Source organism: Clarias gariepinus, chromosome 2 (genome assembly GCF_024256425.1).
Source record: "Clarias gariepinus isolate MV-2021 ecotype Netherlands chromosome 2, CGAR_prim_01v2, whole genome shotgun sequence".
NCBI lineage: Eukaryota > Metazoa > Chordata > Actinopteri > Siluriformes > Clariidae > Clarias > Clarias gariepinus.
The window spans coordinates 7,350,599-7,371,069 of NC_071101.1; the positions used below are offsets into that span (position 1 = coordinate 7,350,599).

The following is a 20,471-nucleotide window of genomic DNA, read 5'->3' on the forward strand; positions in this document are numbered from 1 at the left end:
AATTCTGGTGGGGTTTTTTTTTTTTCAGATCCTTTTCCAGTGTCTCCAACTCGCGGCAACTTGTACTTACATACAGTTGTTTGATCCGATCTGGTAATCTGCAGATTATTATTATTTTTTATTTTGGCATGACTGCGCCACCTGGTGGTTAATCTGCGAATTCCATTAAATTTTCCGCTTTAAACTTGTTTTAAAAGCAGAACACTGTCCATTCATTCCTTTTTAGACAAATTGCATTATTATGACTTCAGTACACAAATAAATAAATATAATCTAGCTCATTTAAAGATCTGCTTCTGTTACTGATTGACCAGAATAATCTAGGGGAAATAAGGATTAAAACCATCACGCAAAACTGGCAGGACAGAATTTAATGAACCTTTGTCAGTCCTTAACTCTCTGCCTAAAGTTCAACCTGTTAGTTCAAACATCAGTAAAAATAAAATGTTGTGTAAAAGTGATGTTATGAACAGTTATGTGTCGGATTTATTAATCTACTTTAAAATACGCTACTAATACGCTACTGTCTCAATGTAAACAAACACCTGCACCAATAGATATTAATAAAAAAAAAAAAACCTGAATATTTTTACTGGGATTAGTTCATATTTTTACTTTTGCTGAAATAACAGCGCTGAAGTGGTATAAGTAAATTTTAAGGCAACTTGGTGTAAACAAGGCGTAAACATAGACGTTTCTCTATCCTCTCTTTTCCATTGATTGTAATAAAGTTAAATGAAAACTAGGAACATTTTGTGGAACTTCCAAATATTAAGCCACAAATAAATAATATAATATAATATAATATAATAACATTACTAATTACCTTAAAGCTGATCATTTAAAAAAAAAAATAACAACCTTCTGCACAAACTCTTGCCCCGCCATCACACTCTTAAAACGATATTGATGGTTTCATGTACACTGTGTGTGTGTGTGTGTATGTGTATAAATACCTAGGTGATTATATCTAGGCACAATAACACCATTCCAACAGCATCCTTTATTTCATCCAGTGTACAACATTATCACAGTGCTGCGAAACCCAACCCTTAGTTTTAAATAATACTTTATCATTTACAGCATTTGTAAAAAAGATTGATTTATAAAATCAATGTTAGGGAAGGCACTTGGAAAGAGAGGAGCCTGAACACTATACCATAAATCGTCACAGTCTCTCTCTCACCCTTTCTCTGTCTTTTATCTGTGTCTCTTCATCTCTGCCTTTCTGTCTTATAAACACCATGACTACACATCCCTGTCCTAAAAACATTCAGATTTCACTGTTGGAAACTAATGCATGAGACAAATTGAAAACCTGAAATCCGGAGAACCAGAACCAGTTTCGTAAACAAATAGAAACTGAATATAATTCAGAGAGACAGAAACATCCTTCTTTTTAATCACCTTGATGAGCTTTTTTATCCAGGGCCGTCAGGGCCGTGATTGTTCCAATCTCAGGGATCTGATCTCAGGAATACTGGGCATGAGGCTGAATGTGGAAGAACGGTTAATGAAAGTGAAATATCTAGACCACTGAAATCTGACAACCTGAACTCTGAGTGTCCATGATGTTACTAAAAATAGATTTAAAGCATTTGATAATCTGAAGCTTGATGTTTACAAGCTGTTAGTTTTTTTTAAAACAAAGAAACCAAAACCAGAATATCTCTTTCGATCAGAAGATCTTTCCCATAGTCTGGATGTTCCGTATGAAGATGGTGTTCCTGCAAATTCTCATTCAAACAAGAACCAGAAAGAAATTAAAAATGGATAATCCAAAGCTGGAGATAAAAAAAAAAAACCTGAAGGCAAGAGAATATACAGAATAAATCTTATTATAATAACATATTAAAATTTTTTTCAAGTGATTAAAATAAATCCAACTCAATAAATTACAAATACTGAAAGGGGAAATAATTTAAAACCTAGGTTTAAAATCTACAAAAAGTCCATCACTCTGCAGTGATCCCGAGAACACCTAAGTGAGGCGAGACAAAAACACCACCAGGAGAGACGCGATAACATCGGTTTAGAAGATTATTTTCCAGTTCCCAAGAGGTTGAGTTCAAATCTTAGCTCTGAATAAAACCCTCCACTCTCGTTTGCCCAGCTCCGAGCTCGGGACACTTCCTGTCTTACTGTGAGGTCAACCGTGTGCCAAATAGACGTCATGATCGAGACGGTTTTCTCCAGTGTCTGTAACCAATCGGCCGAGCTGGACAGAGACTACATGCCTCTAAAAAATCGTATTTTGCCTGTCAGGGCGAGTTGCACCATGATGTTGTACTCGAAGTCTGCATCATGGACACCCGTCTCTTTGAAAGCGCTGCCAAACAAGAGGTTGTTCTCCCAGTAGTGGTGCCAGTTTCCATGCCGATCAGCACCAAAGCCGAAAACTTTCACCTGAAAAACAAGACGCAAGGAATCGGAATCTTTACACTACCAGTTTGGACACACCTTCTACAGTACTTCAGTTTTTTTTTTTTTTCTTTTTGTTATTTCCAACATTAATACTGAAGAAATCTAAAGTATGAAATAACATGTAGGGAATTAAGTACAAAGCGAAAAAGTGTTAAACAACCCAGAATATTTTTTATATTTTCGTTTGTTACCTCGGCAAACGAAATGGCATTTTCTCACATCATGCACATGAGGTCGTCACCTTTTCATTTTACAGGTGTGCCTTGTCCAGAGTTAATCCGTAACATTATTCTTCTTTGCCTTCCTAATGTGCTATAGATCATAAATTGTCTTGTGATGAGGATGGGAGTCAATAGTGCTACTACAGCCACTGTACAAATCCAGATTATGGCAATAAACACTCAGTTAAGTAAAGAGAAAAGGTAGCGCATCGTTACTTTAAGATATGAAGGTCAGTCAATTAAAAAAAATGTCAAGAACTTTGTGTAAGAACTAAACAGCTAAACTAACCGCAACATGTTTCCTTTGCTGTTTACCACAGCTGAAAGTGTTTTCTATGTTTCATTTTACTACATGTGGTTATTGTTATTGCGGGTGATTAGTCAAACGGAGTCATGTGATTATCCTTGCTACGTCTGAGTGCACAGTCACGTGGTAGATCCACCGGCTGCATTTCTCTGGCAAAAAAACAAAAAAATATATCTAAAGTGTTGAATAAACGGTTAGAAAAGTAACGAGTTGAGTGTAGCCAAATGTAGTGAAGTAAGAGTAGATGATTTCTTCTTCTCAAATCTACTCAAGTAAAAGTAAAAAGTATGGTGCAGTAAAACTACTCATACTCTGGAAGAACATTTCTTTTTAAAAAGTTACTGTAAAAAGTAAATGTAGCGAAGTAAATGTAACTCGTTATTATCCACCTCTGTCTAATACTATGATAAAACAAACTCTCATGAGAACAACAAGAGCTACCTCTACTGCAGAGGATAAGTTCATTAGAATGAGCAGCCTCAGAAATGGCTGATTTACAGCATCTCAGATTAGAGTTCACATAAATGTTCTCAGAAACGATGATGGCTATCACAGCAGTTTGCAGCAACTATTATGTGTTTTCCAACAGGAAAATGACTTTAAACACAACTCTAGGTTATGTAAGAGCTATTTGTCCGTAAAGGAGACATCTATCCATCCATCCATCCATTCACCCATCCATCCATCCATCCACCCACCCACCCACTCATCCATCCACCCACCCACCCACCTATCTATCTATCTATCTATCTATCTATCTATCTATCTCATCTGTTTGCTTAGACATGTCTGTTCAGCTCTCCCTCTCTGTGGAGGCTTTTTTTAGTCTGAATTGTTCATATTAGTGATATAGCTCTTCACCCGATACTAAAAGCATCCAATCTGTGTGTGTTGAATTATAGGGAGAGTGTCAAATGGGTGTGTTGTGCCCACAGAGCTGCACTTAGACTCAGAGATTATTGAAAATGATGGACACACACACACACACACACACACACACACATGGAGTAAGGTAAGGTCAAACATAATCACACTTCCATGAGGTGATCACATGCTGCTAACAGCATACCATCTCACTCACGCGTCATTACATCACACAAACACACGCACTCACTCGCGCAGAGCTCTGTCGAAGGTAGTGTATAATGTGTCTTAATAAGGACATGCACATATTTGAACATCATTTTTCGTAGCTGTACTGCAGTGGATTTAAAAATCAATCAATCAATCAATTAATCAATCCATCAGGATATTACTTGAGGTTACTACAGCTTCGACTGCTTAAGAATTACAGGCATTTTCTTTTACAAAAATTTTTTTTTACAAGAAGTTGCAGTCAGTGACTTGCCGATGTGTTTCCTTCCTCCTTCCTTTATACATCTGATCATTTAAGGGTTAAGGGCCTTGGTTGGGCTCAAGGGCCCAAAACAGTGGCAGCTGTGGTGGAGGTTCAGTTTGGTCGGTAGTCCAACAAAAATAATTAAATATAATTATATATTTAAATAACTAAAGGCAAAACAAACAAACCAAAAAGGCCAAAAAAATCTAAAATGAAAATGAAACAAAGACTAGAAACAGAACTAATAAGGTAAATATGTAGTATTTTAGACACTAGAGGGCAGTACCTGATCACAGACGTGCAGTGCGAACATGATCGAGAGGAAGCCAGTTGATGGATATCGGCCGTGATCCTCCAACCACACCTTGTGCACGTGCTTCATAAATGAGGGGTTATATACCATCACCTAACGCATGCACACACAGACACACAAACACACACATACACACATACAGGGCAATATGAGACAAGGAACCTGAGAGTGAGAGGAAAAAAAAGTAAAAAGAAAAAAAAAAATGAGATAACTGAAAAAAAAAAATGCAAACTCACATTCTTTCTGTTTGCAGAGATCAGTGTTTTAACTGGCTGGTAGGTGCTGAGAGACAGACAGACAGACAGAGAGACAGCGAGGAACAGCGACAGGCAAGGAGGGATTGACAAGAGGGACAGAGTGACAGTAAAAACAGAAAGACAAAGCAAGCAAGTAACAGAGAGAGAGACATCAAAAGAATAGAGGGACAAAGAAAGTGAGATAGACAGAAAGACAACGAGACAAAGAAAGCACGAGAGAAACAGAAAGACAATAAGAAATTGATACAGAGAGAGAGAGGGAAAAGGGAAGCAGAGACAAAGCAGAGAGAGAGAGACAGAGAAAGAGACATGGTCCATCAGTTTTGATTGACGTTAACTCTTCACATTTTCACTCACATAACTGAACTCAGTAAACCGCATTGCTAGTTTCTGCTTATTTAACTAATGGCTCATTCGCAGGAACTTAAATTACACATTAAAACTATAAAGGTAACGAAGGTGATGTTTTTGATAATCAGAAGCAAATCAGACTTCTGCAGTCCTCACAAGTTGATGTGTCCGGAGGTGAGGGCGCTAGTGAGCCACTCCAGGTCGAGGATTTTAAATGGGATGAGGATAAGGTTGATGTCGTTCGGCAGGTCGATGGCGCTTTCAGGATACATCACGTGGTGTGTGGTCTTGTTACCCACATCACGCTCAAAACCATGGGTCGGAGCCTCGTTTATCCTGTACACACACACACACATACACACATTATTACTGCTGTTTTTCACAGGGTGCTGTCACTGTACTGTACTGTGTGACCTCGACCAAAGCTTAAGTTAAAGCTGAAATCAAAGCTAAGCGGAATGTTTTGCTAACTTGCTAACAAAGACAGCATAATTACATTAATACAGTAAACTAAAGAAAACGACGCTAGCTAGTTACGGATACTAATGAGTTTCCTTGCCAGGATGCAGGTGTTATATTTTATTAAACCACAATGAAGCTCAGAACAAGAAATTTTCCCAAAGATTTACAGGTTTGCTACAGTAAGTTACATTTCTAGCAAATATACCCAGCGACAAAACCTTTTAGCAAAACGTGTCTGTGGAAACATTAGCTGATAATAATAACCGGCTAGTTTTTATATTAACTGCATTAGGCCTTAAAAAAAAAAAAAAAAAAAAAAAAAAAAAATCAAATATCTAACAAGCAGTATAAAGCGAATGGCTTAAGCTCATGTGTTACATCTATTTAGCTAGCAGTACCTTATTGTGTGTTTATTTTAACTAGCCGCCATAACCCTTTTGCTAGCCTGCTTGCTACTGCATCATGTGAGATGCTCCAACAAACACTTTTGTTTAAGTCTTCTTAAATGTAGCTCCACAGGGGGAAAAAATATATTGGAGGCCAGAGTTTGTTTTTTTATTATTGAAACATACACCTTCTCAAATATTTAATTATCACTGACAGCAAATAATAACTTTAAACTCCTGTCAACTGTGGTTAGGTAGAAACCCGCCTACTATATCTTGCCCTTTCAGTAAGCAGAACAGATGCTGGCTTTGCTCTGTTTTTTAAACTGATGTACTGGAAGCAGGAAAAAAATGGACAAGCTTAAGGATTTGAGTGACTTTGACAGAGATTAGATTGTCATGTCTAGGTGACTGGGTCACTCGGGCTTTGGACTGGAGTTGAGAACTACTACAAGAGAAGAGCTACTGTAGTTTAAATTGCTAAAAGTATAAATGCTGGTTTAGATGGAACAGTTGGGTACACGGCATACTCAATTTTGATGCGGGGTGTCTATGCTAACCCGTTTCCACTAAAAAAGCTCCTACATGAGGCACGTAAGTGAGGATTAGAACTAAACAATGGAGCAATGGAAGAAGGTGGCCTGGTCTGATGAATCAAGTTTTCTTTACATCATATGGATGGCCATGAATATGCATAGTTTCTTGTGAAAGATTTGGCACCATGGTGGGAAGGTAGTGGGCCAGTGGGAGCAGTGTGATTCTCTGGGCAATGTTCTGCAGGGATATCTTGGGTCATGCCATTCATGTGGATGTTACTTTGCTGCTGACCAAGTCCACTTCTTAATGATTACAGTGTTCCCTCATGGCACGGGCCCCTTCTGATACATTATTCAGGAACATTTTAAGGAACATGACAAAGAGTTCATGGTGTTGCCTCAGCCTCCAATGTAGGATGTACTGGAAAAACAAGTCAAATCCATGGATAACACAGCAAACCTCCAGAGTCCATTCCACGACAGCTTAGAGCTGGTTTGGTGGCACAAGTGGAACTTTTAAAGTATATAGCAAATCAGTGAATATATCTGTGTACACGGAGGACTATTTCTTATGTTTTTTTTAAGTTTTTTTTTTTTTTTGGCGTGATGTAGTATTACAGGTTGAGCCTTGATCAAATATTTGGCTGAGTTACTTACCTGACCTGCCTGGGCAATTTATTTATTTTAATTTTTTTTTTCTCACATCAGTAAGTTCATTGTTTCATTCTTTTTTTTTTTCCCTGTTTTGACGGTTACACAAACACCTGAACTGCTACATTTTCTCTGAAACAAGTTCACCAAGTAGCATTCTTCTCTTCCTCACACACACACAAAAACACACACCTTCCTGCTTATATGCTAAAGGTATCAGTAGAATCACTATTTGCCTTTGCCAAGAGCTTACACTTCTGATGTTGCAGCATTAAGTTCAAAATTCACAACGAGTCTCGCACACAGTTATTTTTTACCAATTATTATAACATCTATTTATTTGAGCTGCTCTTTTGTCAAAATTAAATCGGGATTATGTCTGAATGATTAACATCCCGCTATCCGACCCATCAGCAGTTTATTTTACTCAGTCATTATTCTAATCCAATGTGTGAGTAAAGAGTGCTGCATGGCTGCTTATTAGTTTTTTCTTTTGTGAAATTGTTAAAAAATTGGATCCCTCTGAGCAAAGACTCTCATTTTGTAGAGCATTTATTCTCTAAGCTTCACAAATAAACAGCTAAATCTTTTTTTCATTGATATGAAAGCAAGTAAAGAAGGGCAGTAAAAGGAAGTAATGTTCAAGCCTGTATTTCACATATACTTGTACAATACTGTACAATGAAATCATTTTTTTTGCATATCCTATCTTGGGGGGCTGAGGTCAGAGCGCAGGGTCTGCCATGATACAGCGCCCCCTAGGGCAGGCATGCTTGGCAGCGTGGTGTTTAATAACCCAGACAAGTACATTTTATGACAAACAAGTATATTTATTTCAATTGAAATTGGCTGTAAATCTTTTAAATGTGTTTTCCCCCTATACCATAAACAGAACAGCGTGAAAAAATGGTAAGAACTAACACTGCAAGTGACATTGCTTATTTTTGACCTGCTTCATCACCCCCAAGATATTTGTTTCTTATGTTTTTGTGGAGACACAAAGCATGGACTAGTTTCTTCCGAACTGATCCGTCTTTGAGCTTGAAAAAGGCATCTGTTTTCAAAATTATGGGGTAGTCAGAGTAAGAGTTCTACTAATTGTAATATTTTAATTTAAAATAAAATAAGATAAGGTAACTTGAATCACAGTAGTCACCAAATTATTTGTAATTCAATAAAAGAGATTTGTATAAGGTGAGAAAGTATTCCCCCTGAGGGTGAATGGATTTGGGAATGCAGTACGACAACAACATCAAATGAAAAGAATGTAACTGTAAATTTCTGTCAGCTTCTATTTGGTATTGTTTGACGGTTTCAGCATGAGGTTTACAGTAATTAATTTGAATTTCAGGTTTTTAAATAGACACATAATTCATGTCTTAATAACCTGCTCTCATTCCAGTAATGTTTCCTTATCACGTTCATCACTACACAACTCCTTTATAGAACATTTACAGACAGGCACGAACAAGATTATGACATCCTGACGTAAGAAGTCAGAATGTATAGAGCACCATCATGAGTTTCATCTGAAAGCTTGTGATATATTTACAATGAAGTATAGCAAACACAAAAACAAACACTAAAAATGTCAGAAAAATGCTCTAATACCGAGATCAGGAATCTCGGACCAAACCTTAAGGAAAATTCATCCTTTAACATAATATAAATAGCATGCCTTTTCAATGTCTTTATGTGGTATGCATTTAATTGTTTGGGACGTTTATCCTTCTATTAACTCATTTTGGAACATGTATTGCTACTTGGCAGCATGGTGGCGTAGTGATTAGCATTATGGCCTTCCACCTCCAGAGTTAAGGGTTTGAATCCTGCCTTCTGGTCTGTGCACATGGAGTTAGCATGTTCTTCCCGTACTTGGTGGGATTCCTCTGGTTACTCCAGTTTGCTTCCACAGTCCAAAGGCATGCAGATTAGGCTAATTGGTGTTTCCAAAATGCCCGTAGTGTGTGTGTGTGTGTGTGTGTGTGTGTGTGGATTGGCACGCCCTTCATGTGCACAGAATAGGATAAGCTCCAGGTACTTATTCTGACTCTGACAGAATAAGCATTAAAGAAAATGAGTGTAAGTCGTTATTGATACTTTTACTATCAAGTGACTTCTCAACCATTTGGTAGAGGCTTACATTGGAGTTTGTTTAAAAAACATATTGTTTGTTGTCATTATTGCTACAAGCAATAGCAAAAGGTTTCAATTCCTTTTTTTTAAAAGGGGATGTTAAATGGTTAATGGGACAGTAAAGTATGCAGTTTTATCCTGCAGAACAGCAATATAATGAGAAACATATTACATAAATATCGTAACGCTCTCTAATATGGTCATAAGCAAGCCTAACAAACATGGCCCATGTCTGAATGACATAAAAAGCTGTCTCCTTTACAATAATAATATACAAGTCGTCCCTTACCTCACGATTCAGTATTATTATTTTTTTTATTTCAATCAAAAGCTCAAAATCTTAAAATTCTTGCTTTCAAGGCATGTTTTAGACTCAGCAAACCTGTGGGCAAGGGAAATTTTTTTTTGCCTTGGAACAAGGCACTATATTTGATGAAACCCCTGCACAACACTGCTGTACCGAACACTGTACAAGCTATAAAGCATGGTGGTGGTAGCATTGTGTTATTGGCATGCTTACCACCAGCAGAGACTGGGGAACAGGTCAGTGTTAGAGGCAACCCGAGAACAACATCTTAGTCCAGTCTACAAGAGACTTGAAAGGGTTGAGCTTCAATATATAATGTGTTTTCTATACTAATACAGAGGTAAACATCATCAGGTTCACATTATTTTGGAGAAATCTCTTTTTTACAAAATCTCTTCAGCTTATTGATATTTGAGGAAGTTTCTGGTTTCTGAAGGGTTATTTAGATTGGGCAACATCTGACAAACACACTGAATAAAATCTGGTGAGTTTGTTGTTGTCACTGAAGTAATTAGTTTAATTATACAGCAGAATTTGGTGAGGACCAAAGCACTGTTATTTAGACCCTGATGAGCATAACAAAAAAAATGAAAGGGGTATACTGTACTTTTTCCCCTTCACGTTACTGCATATATTTCTTGGTATAAAGTAAAATCTGTGCGAGTATGAATTTGTCTCACAGTTTAATGTTAAAATATTCAACATACAATAACTCATTCTGACTTGCCTGCTTGCTTATTTATTTATTCGCTCACAACAGGAAGTTGCTTGTTATATTTATATTTAATTCTGATAATTCTGATGGTAACTATTGTAACCAAAACTCACATTGTCCTGCGTTTTCTTCTCAAATTTTTTTTTTTCTTACACACACACATACAGTACACACACACAAAATAAAAACCCACACACACACTCATATGCTTGCATATGTTCTAAAGGTATCAGTAGAACCACTATTTGCCTTCCTTAAGAGCACTGGCGCAGAGCTTATGCCAGATTAGTTTCTAATGACACAGCATTAAGATGAAAATGCACAGCGACTCTCGCGCTCATTATTCTTTACCGTTGGAGTCACTGCATTCTAATACGCTCGTTAAAGACTACACAGAAGGCTTGGCGTTAAGCTTCACGTTTATAGGTTTAGGGGGAAAAGGGAGCGTGAAATAGGTGTGTGTGTGTGTGTGTGTGTGTGTGTGTGTGTGTGTAAGTGTAGAGAATAATATTCAAATATTGACTTAAGGTTTGTAGGTTTGGTTACAGGAAACTCCACACTGAGTCACAAAATGTTGAAGAATGTTGATTATAAAATACATTATGCGCCAAAATAAACAGAACTGGAATTAATAGATAAAAAGTATTACATTGTCTTCTATTGAAAAACGTAAATGCGCATCAGAGATGCACGAGTTTCAGTACTGTATATTTTGGGTCATACAGCATTTGTAAGGCTTTTAGTGATTTCATTGCACAGGGTTGGTTGTTGCTGTATGCTGCACTGACTTTCACCATTGAACACTGTTAGTGCTAAGGGTGTTTGAAAAATGTTCAACCAAACATAAGGGATCAGTCAGTTTAAGCTACAACAAACCGCTTTTTAATTTTTTTTTAGCTACATTCAAGGTTATATTACAGAGAAATCGAGTTTAGTCAAAGTGGTTACACTGATGCAAATGTTAGGGCTCCCAGAATGCTTTGCAGTTAAGTGTTATGGCAGAAACTAGGCTTAGCTATGATGACGAGTGCAGTGGAATTGACGGCAGTGTTAGCATGAGGGTACAGATGAGAAAGTGAGAGATAGAGAGATTAAAACAGTGAAGCCTTGCTGTATTGCTCTCTATAACTGTTTAGCCTTAAAGACATTCCCAATAGATCTCCAGTCCTAAAGACACCTCCAATAGCTCTCTACTCATGAATATGTTCACAATAGGTCTCACTCCCTGAAGATGCACCCAATAGGTAAGTACTGCTGAAGACAACTCTAATAGAGCTCCAGGTCTGAAGATGTTACTGATAACCTTGGGAATAGAGAACTATCTTCAATAACTCTTAACTTATGAAGACATCCCGAATAGATATCTATTACTGAAGACATCCCCAATAGGTCCCTACTTGTGAAGACATATCCAATAGATCTCTAGTCCTAAAGATGTCCCCAATAGTTCTTTACTTTGGAAAGCGTCCCCAGTAGGTCTCTACCTCTGAAGATGCCCCCTTCAGTGGGTATCTACTGCTGAAGACAACTCTAATTGAGCTTCAGTTCTGATGTCCCCAATAGTTCTCCACTCTTAAGGCTATTTCAAATAGCTCTCCACTTCTGAAAACATCTCCAATACCTCTCTAGTTCCTAAGACATCCCGAATAGATATCTACTACTGAAGACATCCCCAATAGGTCTCTACTTGTGAAGACATCTCCAATAGCTCTCTGTCCAGAAGATGTGTCCAATAGTTCTCTACACTTGACGACATCTCCAATATCTCTCCAAAGAGTTACCTTAAGATTTCCTGCAGTCCTGTGTCCACTCAGCAGGAAACGGAAATGAAAAAGAAGGTTTTAATTACAAGTCAGAATTAAGCAAAGACACCAGTTGGCTGCTTGTCAACTTCTCAGTTACTGTAAGTCCTGCTATTACTCATGATGTGTTTCACTACTACATTCAGTCAACAGGAACACTGTACTGTGTTAGTGAAGAACATTACAGTTATGTGGACTAACTTGTTTTGTTCCTATAAAAGAAATCACCAATATATAAAATTGTAGTAATGTGTGAGGGAATTAACACGAAACAAGTAAAACTTATCTGCATCACACATTTAAGGAAGTTTGAAAACCTTGTGGCATTGCATTTGACTTTTTGGTGTCATGTACTTTAAGTGACTGGACTAGTCCTGTCTGCCTGTGACTGGAAGCAATTTGTAGCTTTGGGTGTGCACAGATTACATTTCTCTGTTAAACCATAGGTACATTAAAAAGCAATCAGGGAAATTCCCTTAAGGGACTCAAAGTGCTAGGTATTTAATGATAATTAAAAATAAAACACTATATCCTCAAACTAACCCAGCCACTGGCACTTCACTTCCTGTACCTCTTCCACATACAGCATGTCCTAAAATGAAACTAAACCTAATAGTTTTTTTAAATGGTGAATAATTAAAATATATTTAAAGTCAGACTAACATTACGAAAAAAATACACACCTTGGAGAACTCCTGCAGATTTGTGCCGGACAAAAATTCATTGAGAAAAACATGTAGGATCCGTAGGTTGTCTGGGACCAGGGTTTGGAACCGGTGACCTACTTACACTCCATACCTAATAACTATAATACTGACTAGCACAAAAAGTCGGAAAAATTCTTAGCAACACAATTTTAGGAACGTAGGATACATGTTTGGGATGTAATCTACACACCAGTACATACCAATGTACACACCAGTCTTGAGTGAGTTATCGTGCCACTGGTCCTCAGTGAAATTTTCGTGAAAAAACTGAAGCTAGAGCAGATGAGCCCAAGTTACTGAGCAGAGGAGGAGAAGGTAATAAATAAGACACTGTGTGTGCTCCCGCTGAGAGTTGTTTACTCACTTTCATTTACTTCTTCTGCACTGATTCGTTTGGCTAAAAAACAAATCAGAAAATTCTCTCTCTCTCTCTCTCTCTCTCTCTCTCTCTCAGTCTTCATCAGGCAACTACTACCAAGGGCCCTGGAAAAAAATAAACATCTCTAGGATAGATAATTCTAAAATGGAAAAACGTCTCAGCTTAGATTGTTTTGGCAGTAGGTTAGTAGATCAGTTCAGACTGGATCAAAAAATTCATCATCTTGAATGGGTATGGAACCAACAGTGGATCAGGTCAGCTTGGTATGGCCTTTTAAAGTGCTTCAGCTTGGACTGGTGTGGAACTAAATGTGATCTACTTGGCTTGGTATTGCGCTAAAATGATTTCAGCCTGGCTGACTGTGTCACGAAAACAAAATTAGCTCAGTTTGGTGTGGCACTAAAAGTGCATCCGCCCACTATTGTTTTTTTCTTTAAAAGTGAATCAGCTGAGCTTCTTGAAGAAGTAAAAATAAATCAGCTACAGTAGAGCTAGTGTAAGACTAAAAATACAGACTAATTACGACCGACAAGTTACAGTAATATACACTGATCAGCCATACCCTTACAATGCAAAACATTATCCTCATTATTGTGTAGTTTAACACTTTGCCTTCTGGACAGCACTGGCCCCTCAGGTCAGACCCTAGGTCATACTCAACAATAGTTTTAATTAGAGTAATAAAGTTCTGAATTAGAAATTACAGTAGATGTTTTTTTTAAATAATTCCTCATGTTTCTCAAACTCATTCAAAATGTCTCATGTCTCATTGTGATGATGATGATTGTTAAATCCACAAGACCTCTGGGGCTGTGCTGTGGTGTCTGGCACCAGGACATGTGGAGTGGATCCTTTGCTTTTGGTTGTTGGGTGGGGCCTCTTTGGATCAGACTTGTTTGTCTCATTGGTTCTCGATTAGATTGGTGTCTGTGGAGTTTGTAGTCCAGGTTGGTGGACAGACTCTTGCATGCTGGGCCACGTGAGAGGTAGGCTGTGGTGCACTGGGTGTTCTGCTGCCTTGCTACTGCCTAGGCTATCGAAATTGATGTTTTTGCTGCAATTTGTGATTCCTTGGCTTTTTTTGTGGGATTAGACTGGAGAATGGAAAAGCTGAGGTGAGCTGAGAATTAAGCAAATCCAAGAAATAAACAAATCTTGGAAGTTGGAAGTGCTTGTTTAATCCTCAGCCAATAGCAAAATGGAAGAAGAAAACAGTGGGGAATGTTTTTTTTTTTCCTTTTTCTCTCTCAGGTTGTTCGTCTGTTCATGCATGGGAACATCTACGTAAACATGACTTTAAAGTACACTTTGCATAATAGGTCCCATTTAAAAGTATTATTATTATTAGTAGAAGAACAATGTTTTGTTTATTTAGTATATTTGTGTTTTTGCCCTTGGTTATGAGTTTTGGCCCTTCCTACTACCTGACGTCAAGTCCTGTACTTTTCAAACAGCAGGAGTGTGTAAATCCATCCCTGAAAGACAACTTCACTGCATAATTCATTGGTCACCCCCCACCCTCCCCCGCTCCGATGCACCAGATTGAGCTTATTAACTTGATCATAATTAGCTGATGAGTAGAATTCTGCACATTAGGGAATCGAAAAAATGCTCAACCAAGCAGTTCAGCTTACACAGTACAAGTCATTTAGAGAGAAGCAGTGTTGCAAGACAAGAGATAAGAAATTCCCGTTACATTATTTAACGAAACAGATTAAAGATCAGTGCATGTTATTCTGTACCTGTCTGAAATGAGTTACAGAAGAAATATATTATGCACAACATGCTGACATTTCTTCTTAAATAACATTCCTGCTTAGTTTTTTTATTTGATGTTTGATGATTATTAGATTTCACCCCGCTTTGCTGCACCAGACGAAAATCTCTGAGCTGAGGTGGATATCTCTTACCGGATGACAAAGTCGCTGGAGTCGATCAGTTTGCCGTAATTGCTTGATTGGAGATTTCCGGAGTTTCCAACCACAGAGCATGACCGGCATCGGTAAGGCCCGGCATCCATGTAGTGCCGTTTATCAGGTATAACCTGAAATAACTTGTCTGTCACTGCATTCAGGTTGGAAGGGTTGTCCTCAGCTTGAAGCCACTAGACAAACATACACACACAAATGAACATAGTGTGTCAAACTAAACTTTGAAAGCTATAAACAAGCCATGAGGCTGCATTCACAATCAGTTCAAATGGTGCTCAGAGTCAGACCTGCCAGGAGCAAATTAAAATGACAAGAAACTGAACAAACTCCTGAATAGCCTGTGTGGATATAAAATGGATGACTTATATTAATCTTGTAAAAGAGGCACTGGGTTTAGCAATGCGAAACAAGAAGAAGAGTTGGTCATCCGTTGTTCCTGAAAGGTTGCATGCAATGACAGTTTGAGTGAAATTGGAGAGTTATTCCTAGAGAGAAAATTCAGAAATTCTTCAGAAAATCTTCAGAAATGAACAACAGAACCTACCATCCATCCATTTATACATCCATGCATCAATTCATCCATGTTTATACATAAATCAATCAATCCATCCCTTAATGTACATCTATTTATCTATCCATCATTTACTGCATGCTCCATTTATCTATCCTTAAGTGAGTACCCATCCATCCATTTCATTAATTTGGCCACACTGTAGCCATCTGTTTCCTTCTCTACATTGAGGCAATCGTCCATCTATCGATCTATCTATTTATCTATCCATCAGTGTCCTTCAACTTTCACTATATTAATTGATATCTATTTATTTTGATAAACCAATATTCCTTTATCTATCTATCTATCTATCTATCTATCTATCTATCTATCTATCTATCTATCTATCTATCTATCAGTCTGTCTATCTATCAGTCTGTCTATCTATCAGTCTGTCTATCTCTGTCCCTCCATGTTTAAATGCAAACTCAGTGTTTCTTTTTTCCCCTTCGAAACATCTACCTTCCTTTTGTGTTTTCCTGCCATGTACTTGATGGAAGGAGAAGGAAGCAATAGATGAATGGATGAGTGGAATTGTGGATATATGAAACACATTTCTGTTAGAGGACAAACAGAAATCCTAGCTTCTATGCAGGAGGTGCTCTGAACCTTCTCTTCTCTGACAACCCTGACATACACTCTGATTGAAACACAGCCGAGACTGAAATCAAGCTTACGCTCTCTTGCTCCCTCTCTCCCTTTCCTCTCTCTCTCTCTTTCACTCTTTCAATCCCTCTCTGCATGTTCCTGTCATGGGGCTGATGGAGGAAGGAGAATGTGACTGAAATCAGGAGTCACCTTAAACCTGCTTCCTCTAAATGAAACACAACCAAATCTCACTTTCGCGCTGACTGAAGGAAACAAGAAGAAAAAGCTCTTTCTGATCTCTCACTCGTTTCTCCTAATTACCCCGGCTCTCGTTCTCCCTCCCAGTGCTCATTCAATGAATTCAATCACTCTGTCGTTTAACCGCGTTACACTTGGGGCATTCTGGGTAATCAGACGATCAATTTAATTCTGATTTTGACACCTGTAAAGTGTGCAAAGCCACTTTAAATGTTTATCAATGCAATGGAGCCGAATGGAGACCAGAAGGGCAAGACATCAGCATGCTCTGGAGAACAAACAAGGCTACATCGTTAGCATATCATTAGCATGACATTACTGTAAACATAGTGCTAACTCTGTTTTATTTAAAAAAATGTGAATCATCATTTTGCCCAGCCTCTTGATGAGTGCCTAAATTTTTTGACTTAATCTTTGTGATCTCAGTGTAAATATTAGCTAGCAGACAATTGATTAGCCATCTTCTAAATAAATTAGGAATATAATACTGTGTATATGTGTTGAAGCAGAATTACTGATACCACACCGACGTTGTTTTGTTAAATAACAACAGCTACACAGTAGAAAGTGAAATCAAACCCTTTGCTCCAATAAGAAGAAACGTCTCTGTTTACTTCTTTATTTGTATTTCTGATGAAACCTCTTGTTCTTACTTTCTTTCTAATTTGACCTCCTCTCTCTCTCTGATGAGAATTAAACAGCCTCACCTTTCATGTAGTCGTGTCTCAATTGTTGCATTCTGGGTAATCAGACCTCGAGTCGATTCTGATTTAGCTTCTTACCAAAGTTGTAAAGTGAGCCAACACTATCTTTCGACGTTTAATAATGAAACCCAGCCAGCTGAGAATTCTAAACCCCCACACTAATTGTATCAGATAGAAATGATTTACAAGCTTTTATTTTCTTCATGTGAGACTTGTACCCCATTTACCCCCCATAAAAGTCTCTGTAGGTAGTCTTTAAAAGTCTTAGTTCTGCACTAAAGCTACAATGTTCCAAAGCAAAGTCCAAAGTTATGGGAAAATAATCAACAGAAAGGTGGTAAGATAAAGTGGAGTTACTGTGTTTACCAGCAGCTCGTGCTTTTAAATGACAGAAACCATAAAACTGTGATAGTTTAAGATTTGGTTGTTATACTGAGAAAATATCAAACTTTAACTCTACTAAACTAACCACACCATATGACCAAAAGTATGTTCATCCCTGACAATCAAACACATATGTGCTTGTTGAACCTCCCCTTTGATGTTATAATAAGCTTCACCATTTTGGAAAGGGTTTCCACTGGATGTTGGAGCATGGCTATGGGGATTTGTGTTCTTAAGGCACAAGAGGGTTAGTGAGCTTAAACGCGGAGTATGTTGAGGAGGCTCCAATTCTAGTTCATACAAAAGGTGTTCAGTGGGGTTGAGTCCAGTCATAGCTCAAACAGTGTCCATGTCCCTAGTGCCCAATGTTTTAGTGTTTCTCAATATGTAAATATATCCCAAGTGCCTTGTGTTCCCTGCGGTCGAATGTTCCCAAGTATCCACCTTTCATATGCTCAATGTTCCCAAAGGATCCCAAGTGCCTGGTGATCCCCAATATCTTTCCTCCCAATTCCCAGTGTTCCCCAGTGACTAAGGTTCTCCAATGCTCAGTGTTTCCCCAGTGACCAAAGTTCCCTGTTTCTAATTGCTCCCGTTTGTTCATCCCCCAATTGGCTATGGGGATTTCTGCTCATTTAGCTACAAGAGCATTAAGCATTAGTGACCTCAGGCACTGATCGTGGGATGTTGAGGAGGTTCCAGTTCATCCCAAAAGGTGATCATTCAGTGAGGTTGAGTTCAGTCAGGGCTCTGTGCAGAACGGTCAAGTTATCCCCCTTTAACACACTCTTAGTGTATCATGTCTTCATGAAGCTGGCTTTGTGGATCTTGCAGGAAGCATTGCAGCAGTTTAAAAAAAAAAAACATTTGAGTGTGAATGTCAGTTGTCCTCAAAACCTTTGGCCATATAGTGTTTTTTTTTTTATATCTCCAAAAAAAAAAAAAACTAAATAAAAAAAAAACTAACAATGCAAACTATACACACCAGAGATGTTTTGGCTGACCAACAACAGTCGAGAAAATACGAACTGGTACAGAAAGTGCAATGAAGTTTACTAACCATCCACCAGTTGTAGGTCTCGTTACTGAGCTTACAGTTTCCACTGAACAGCAGAGGTTCAACAGACGTGTTAAACCTGTTTCTGAACCAGGGGTCCACCTCCTCTAGTTCTGAAATACATAATGAAGGATGTGCATAATGCTTGTTCCATAAAGGACGGCACCCACATGGTCTACTGATGATGATGTGAAATTGGCTGAGGAGAAATAAGGGATCTCTCAATAAAAATGTGGCGAAAGAAACAAGGCAAAAGATCAGCAGGAGAGCATGAAGATTTCGGGTTTTCAGGTAAATCATTTTCATTCAATCCAAGTTCCGAGAGGGTCTGATTAGAAAGATACATTAATGTAAAAAAAATAAAAAAAACTTTTTTGAATTCATGCCTAAAAACCCACTTGAGTTTTTTTTTTTTTTTTTAATACTCCATTTACTACTTGAAGTCAAAAAACAAATGAAGAATAAGAGTGTGGCTTAATTAAACCAGCTCCAGGAGCATGTATCAGTGTGTCAAGGTTCATTTAAACTGGAGATTTTCCACCAGAGATTTAACATTCACTGCTGCTCTTGTGTGTAAACAGCTGACTGCCGGTGGGTCAAACGCTCCAGAATGATGAGGTGAGTTGCTCCCACTTCTGCTTATGCCATGTAATCTTAATGAGCTGGCTGCGATGGTTGGGTAATCAGCAACCTAAGAGACAAAGAGAGGATATATTCAGCCTAACTCACACACTTATTGACTTCTTAGTTTTTTTCTGATCCATTATTGCATTCTTTGCATATTTAAATGAAAATCAATCACTTATTCAGTGTTTAAACATTATATATACACATAAATACACACACAATATGTGCATTATGCTTGTTACATAAAGTGAGCTCTTTGTACACAGTATGTGTTTGTCAGAATTCAATGAACACTATGAGCACTGACAATATAAATGAGTCAAAAGTTGTTTCCTATTAACGTCATGTTCGAACGTTAGTAGTTAGTACTCTAACTTTGTGTAAAAACATAATAAACATCATCTGATCGTAGCATGTCTCTGCATTAGGCAAATATAACCACAGATGAACAACATATAACTCTTTTCAGCATGCCAATATTTATTTAACATAAATGAAACCAAAAAGAAAATGTGGGCAATGCTAAGTATGCAATAGCTTGTAGATTCAGCTTTAGCAGCAATAACTTAAAGCAATACAAGATACCATTACTTCATCAGTCTTTCACATCATAGTAGTCCATTTTCCCATTTTTCCAAGATTACAACACAGCTCTCTTTAGGTCCTGCCACATCATTTCAATTAGGGTTATGTCTGGACTTTGACTAGTCCATTCCGAAGCCTTGATACTTTTAGCCATTCAGATGTAGATTTACTGGTGTGCCTCGCATTACTTTCCTTGACTAAACTTTAGATGACCTCGCATTTGCCTCTCGAATACTCTTGTATACTGAGGAGTTCATGGTCGTCTCAATAACTGCAAGATTCCCGGGTCCTGTGGCTGCTGTTCTTGACAGTGGGTATGGGTTGTTTTTGCCGAAATCCTGTTTGGTGCTGGTCGTTAAAGCCAAAAAAACGACATCTTGGTCCATAGAACATTGTTCCAGAAGCCTTGTTGTTTGTTCAGATGCAGTTTTATAAACTTTTTTTTTTTGTTGTCATTTTGGCTTACTTTTCAAAGTTACAGAGAAATCTGT

The 20,471-nt window shown here is 38.0% G+C and overlaps 1 protein-coding gene across 1 annotated transcript; it reads right to left on the reverse strand.

Moving 5' to 3' along the window:
* Window positions 1-1,007: 1,007 nt before the first annotated feature.
* LOC128511637 (CMP-N-acetylneuraminate-beta-galactosamide-alpha-2,3-sialyltransferase 1-like) lies at window positions 1,008-19,102 on the reverse strand. The gene is made up of 6 exons (XM_053484585.1): window positions 18,772-19,102; window positions 15,204-15,397; window positions 5,369-5,548; window positions 4,841-4,886; window positions 4,578-4,697; window positions 1,008-2,406 (listed from the first exon to the last, which is right to left on the reverse strand). The coding sequence occupies exons 1-6, from the start codon at window positions 19,072-19,074 to the stop codon at window positions 2,230-2,232; spliced, it is 1,020 nt and encodes a 339-aa protein (XP_053340560.1). The 5' UTR covers window positions 19,075-19,102; the 3' UTR covers window positions 1,008-2,229.
* Window positions 19,103-20,471: the final 1,369 nt, after the last annotated feature.

Excerpts from the sequence above, each read along its gene's own strand:
- LOC128511637 (XM_053484585.1), bottom strand. The coding sequence starts at position 19,074 with ATGAAAATGATTTACCTGAAAACCCGAAATCTTCATGCTCTCCTGCTG. Across the intron at positions 15,398-18,771 it reads AGACCTACAACTGGTGGATG|TGGCTTCAAGCTGAGGACAA; the intron begins GTTAGTAAACTT and ends ATGTTTGTCTAG. Across the intron at positions 5,549-15,203 it reads TCCAGCGACTTTGTCATCCG|GATAAACGAGGCTCCGACCC; the intron begins GTAAGAGATATC and ends GTGTGTGTACAG.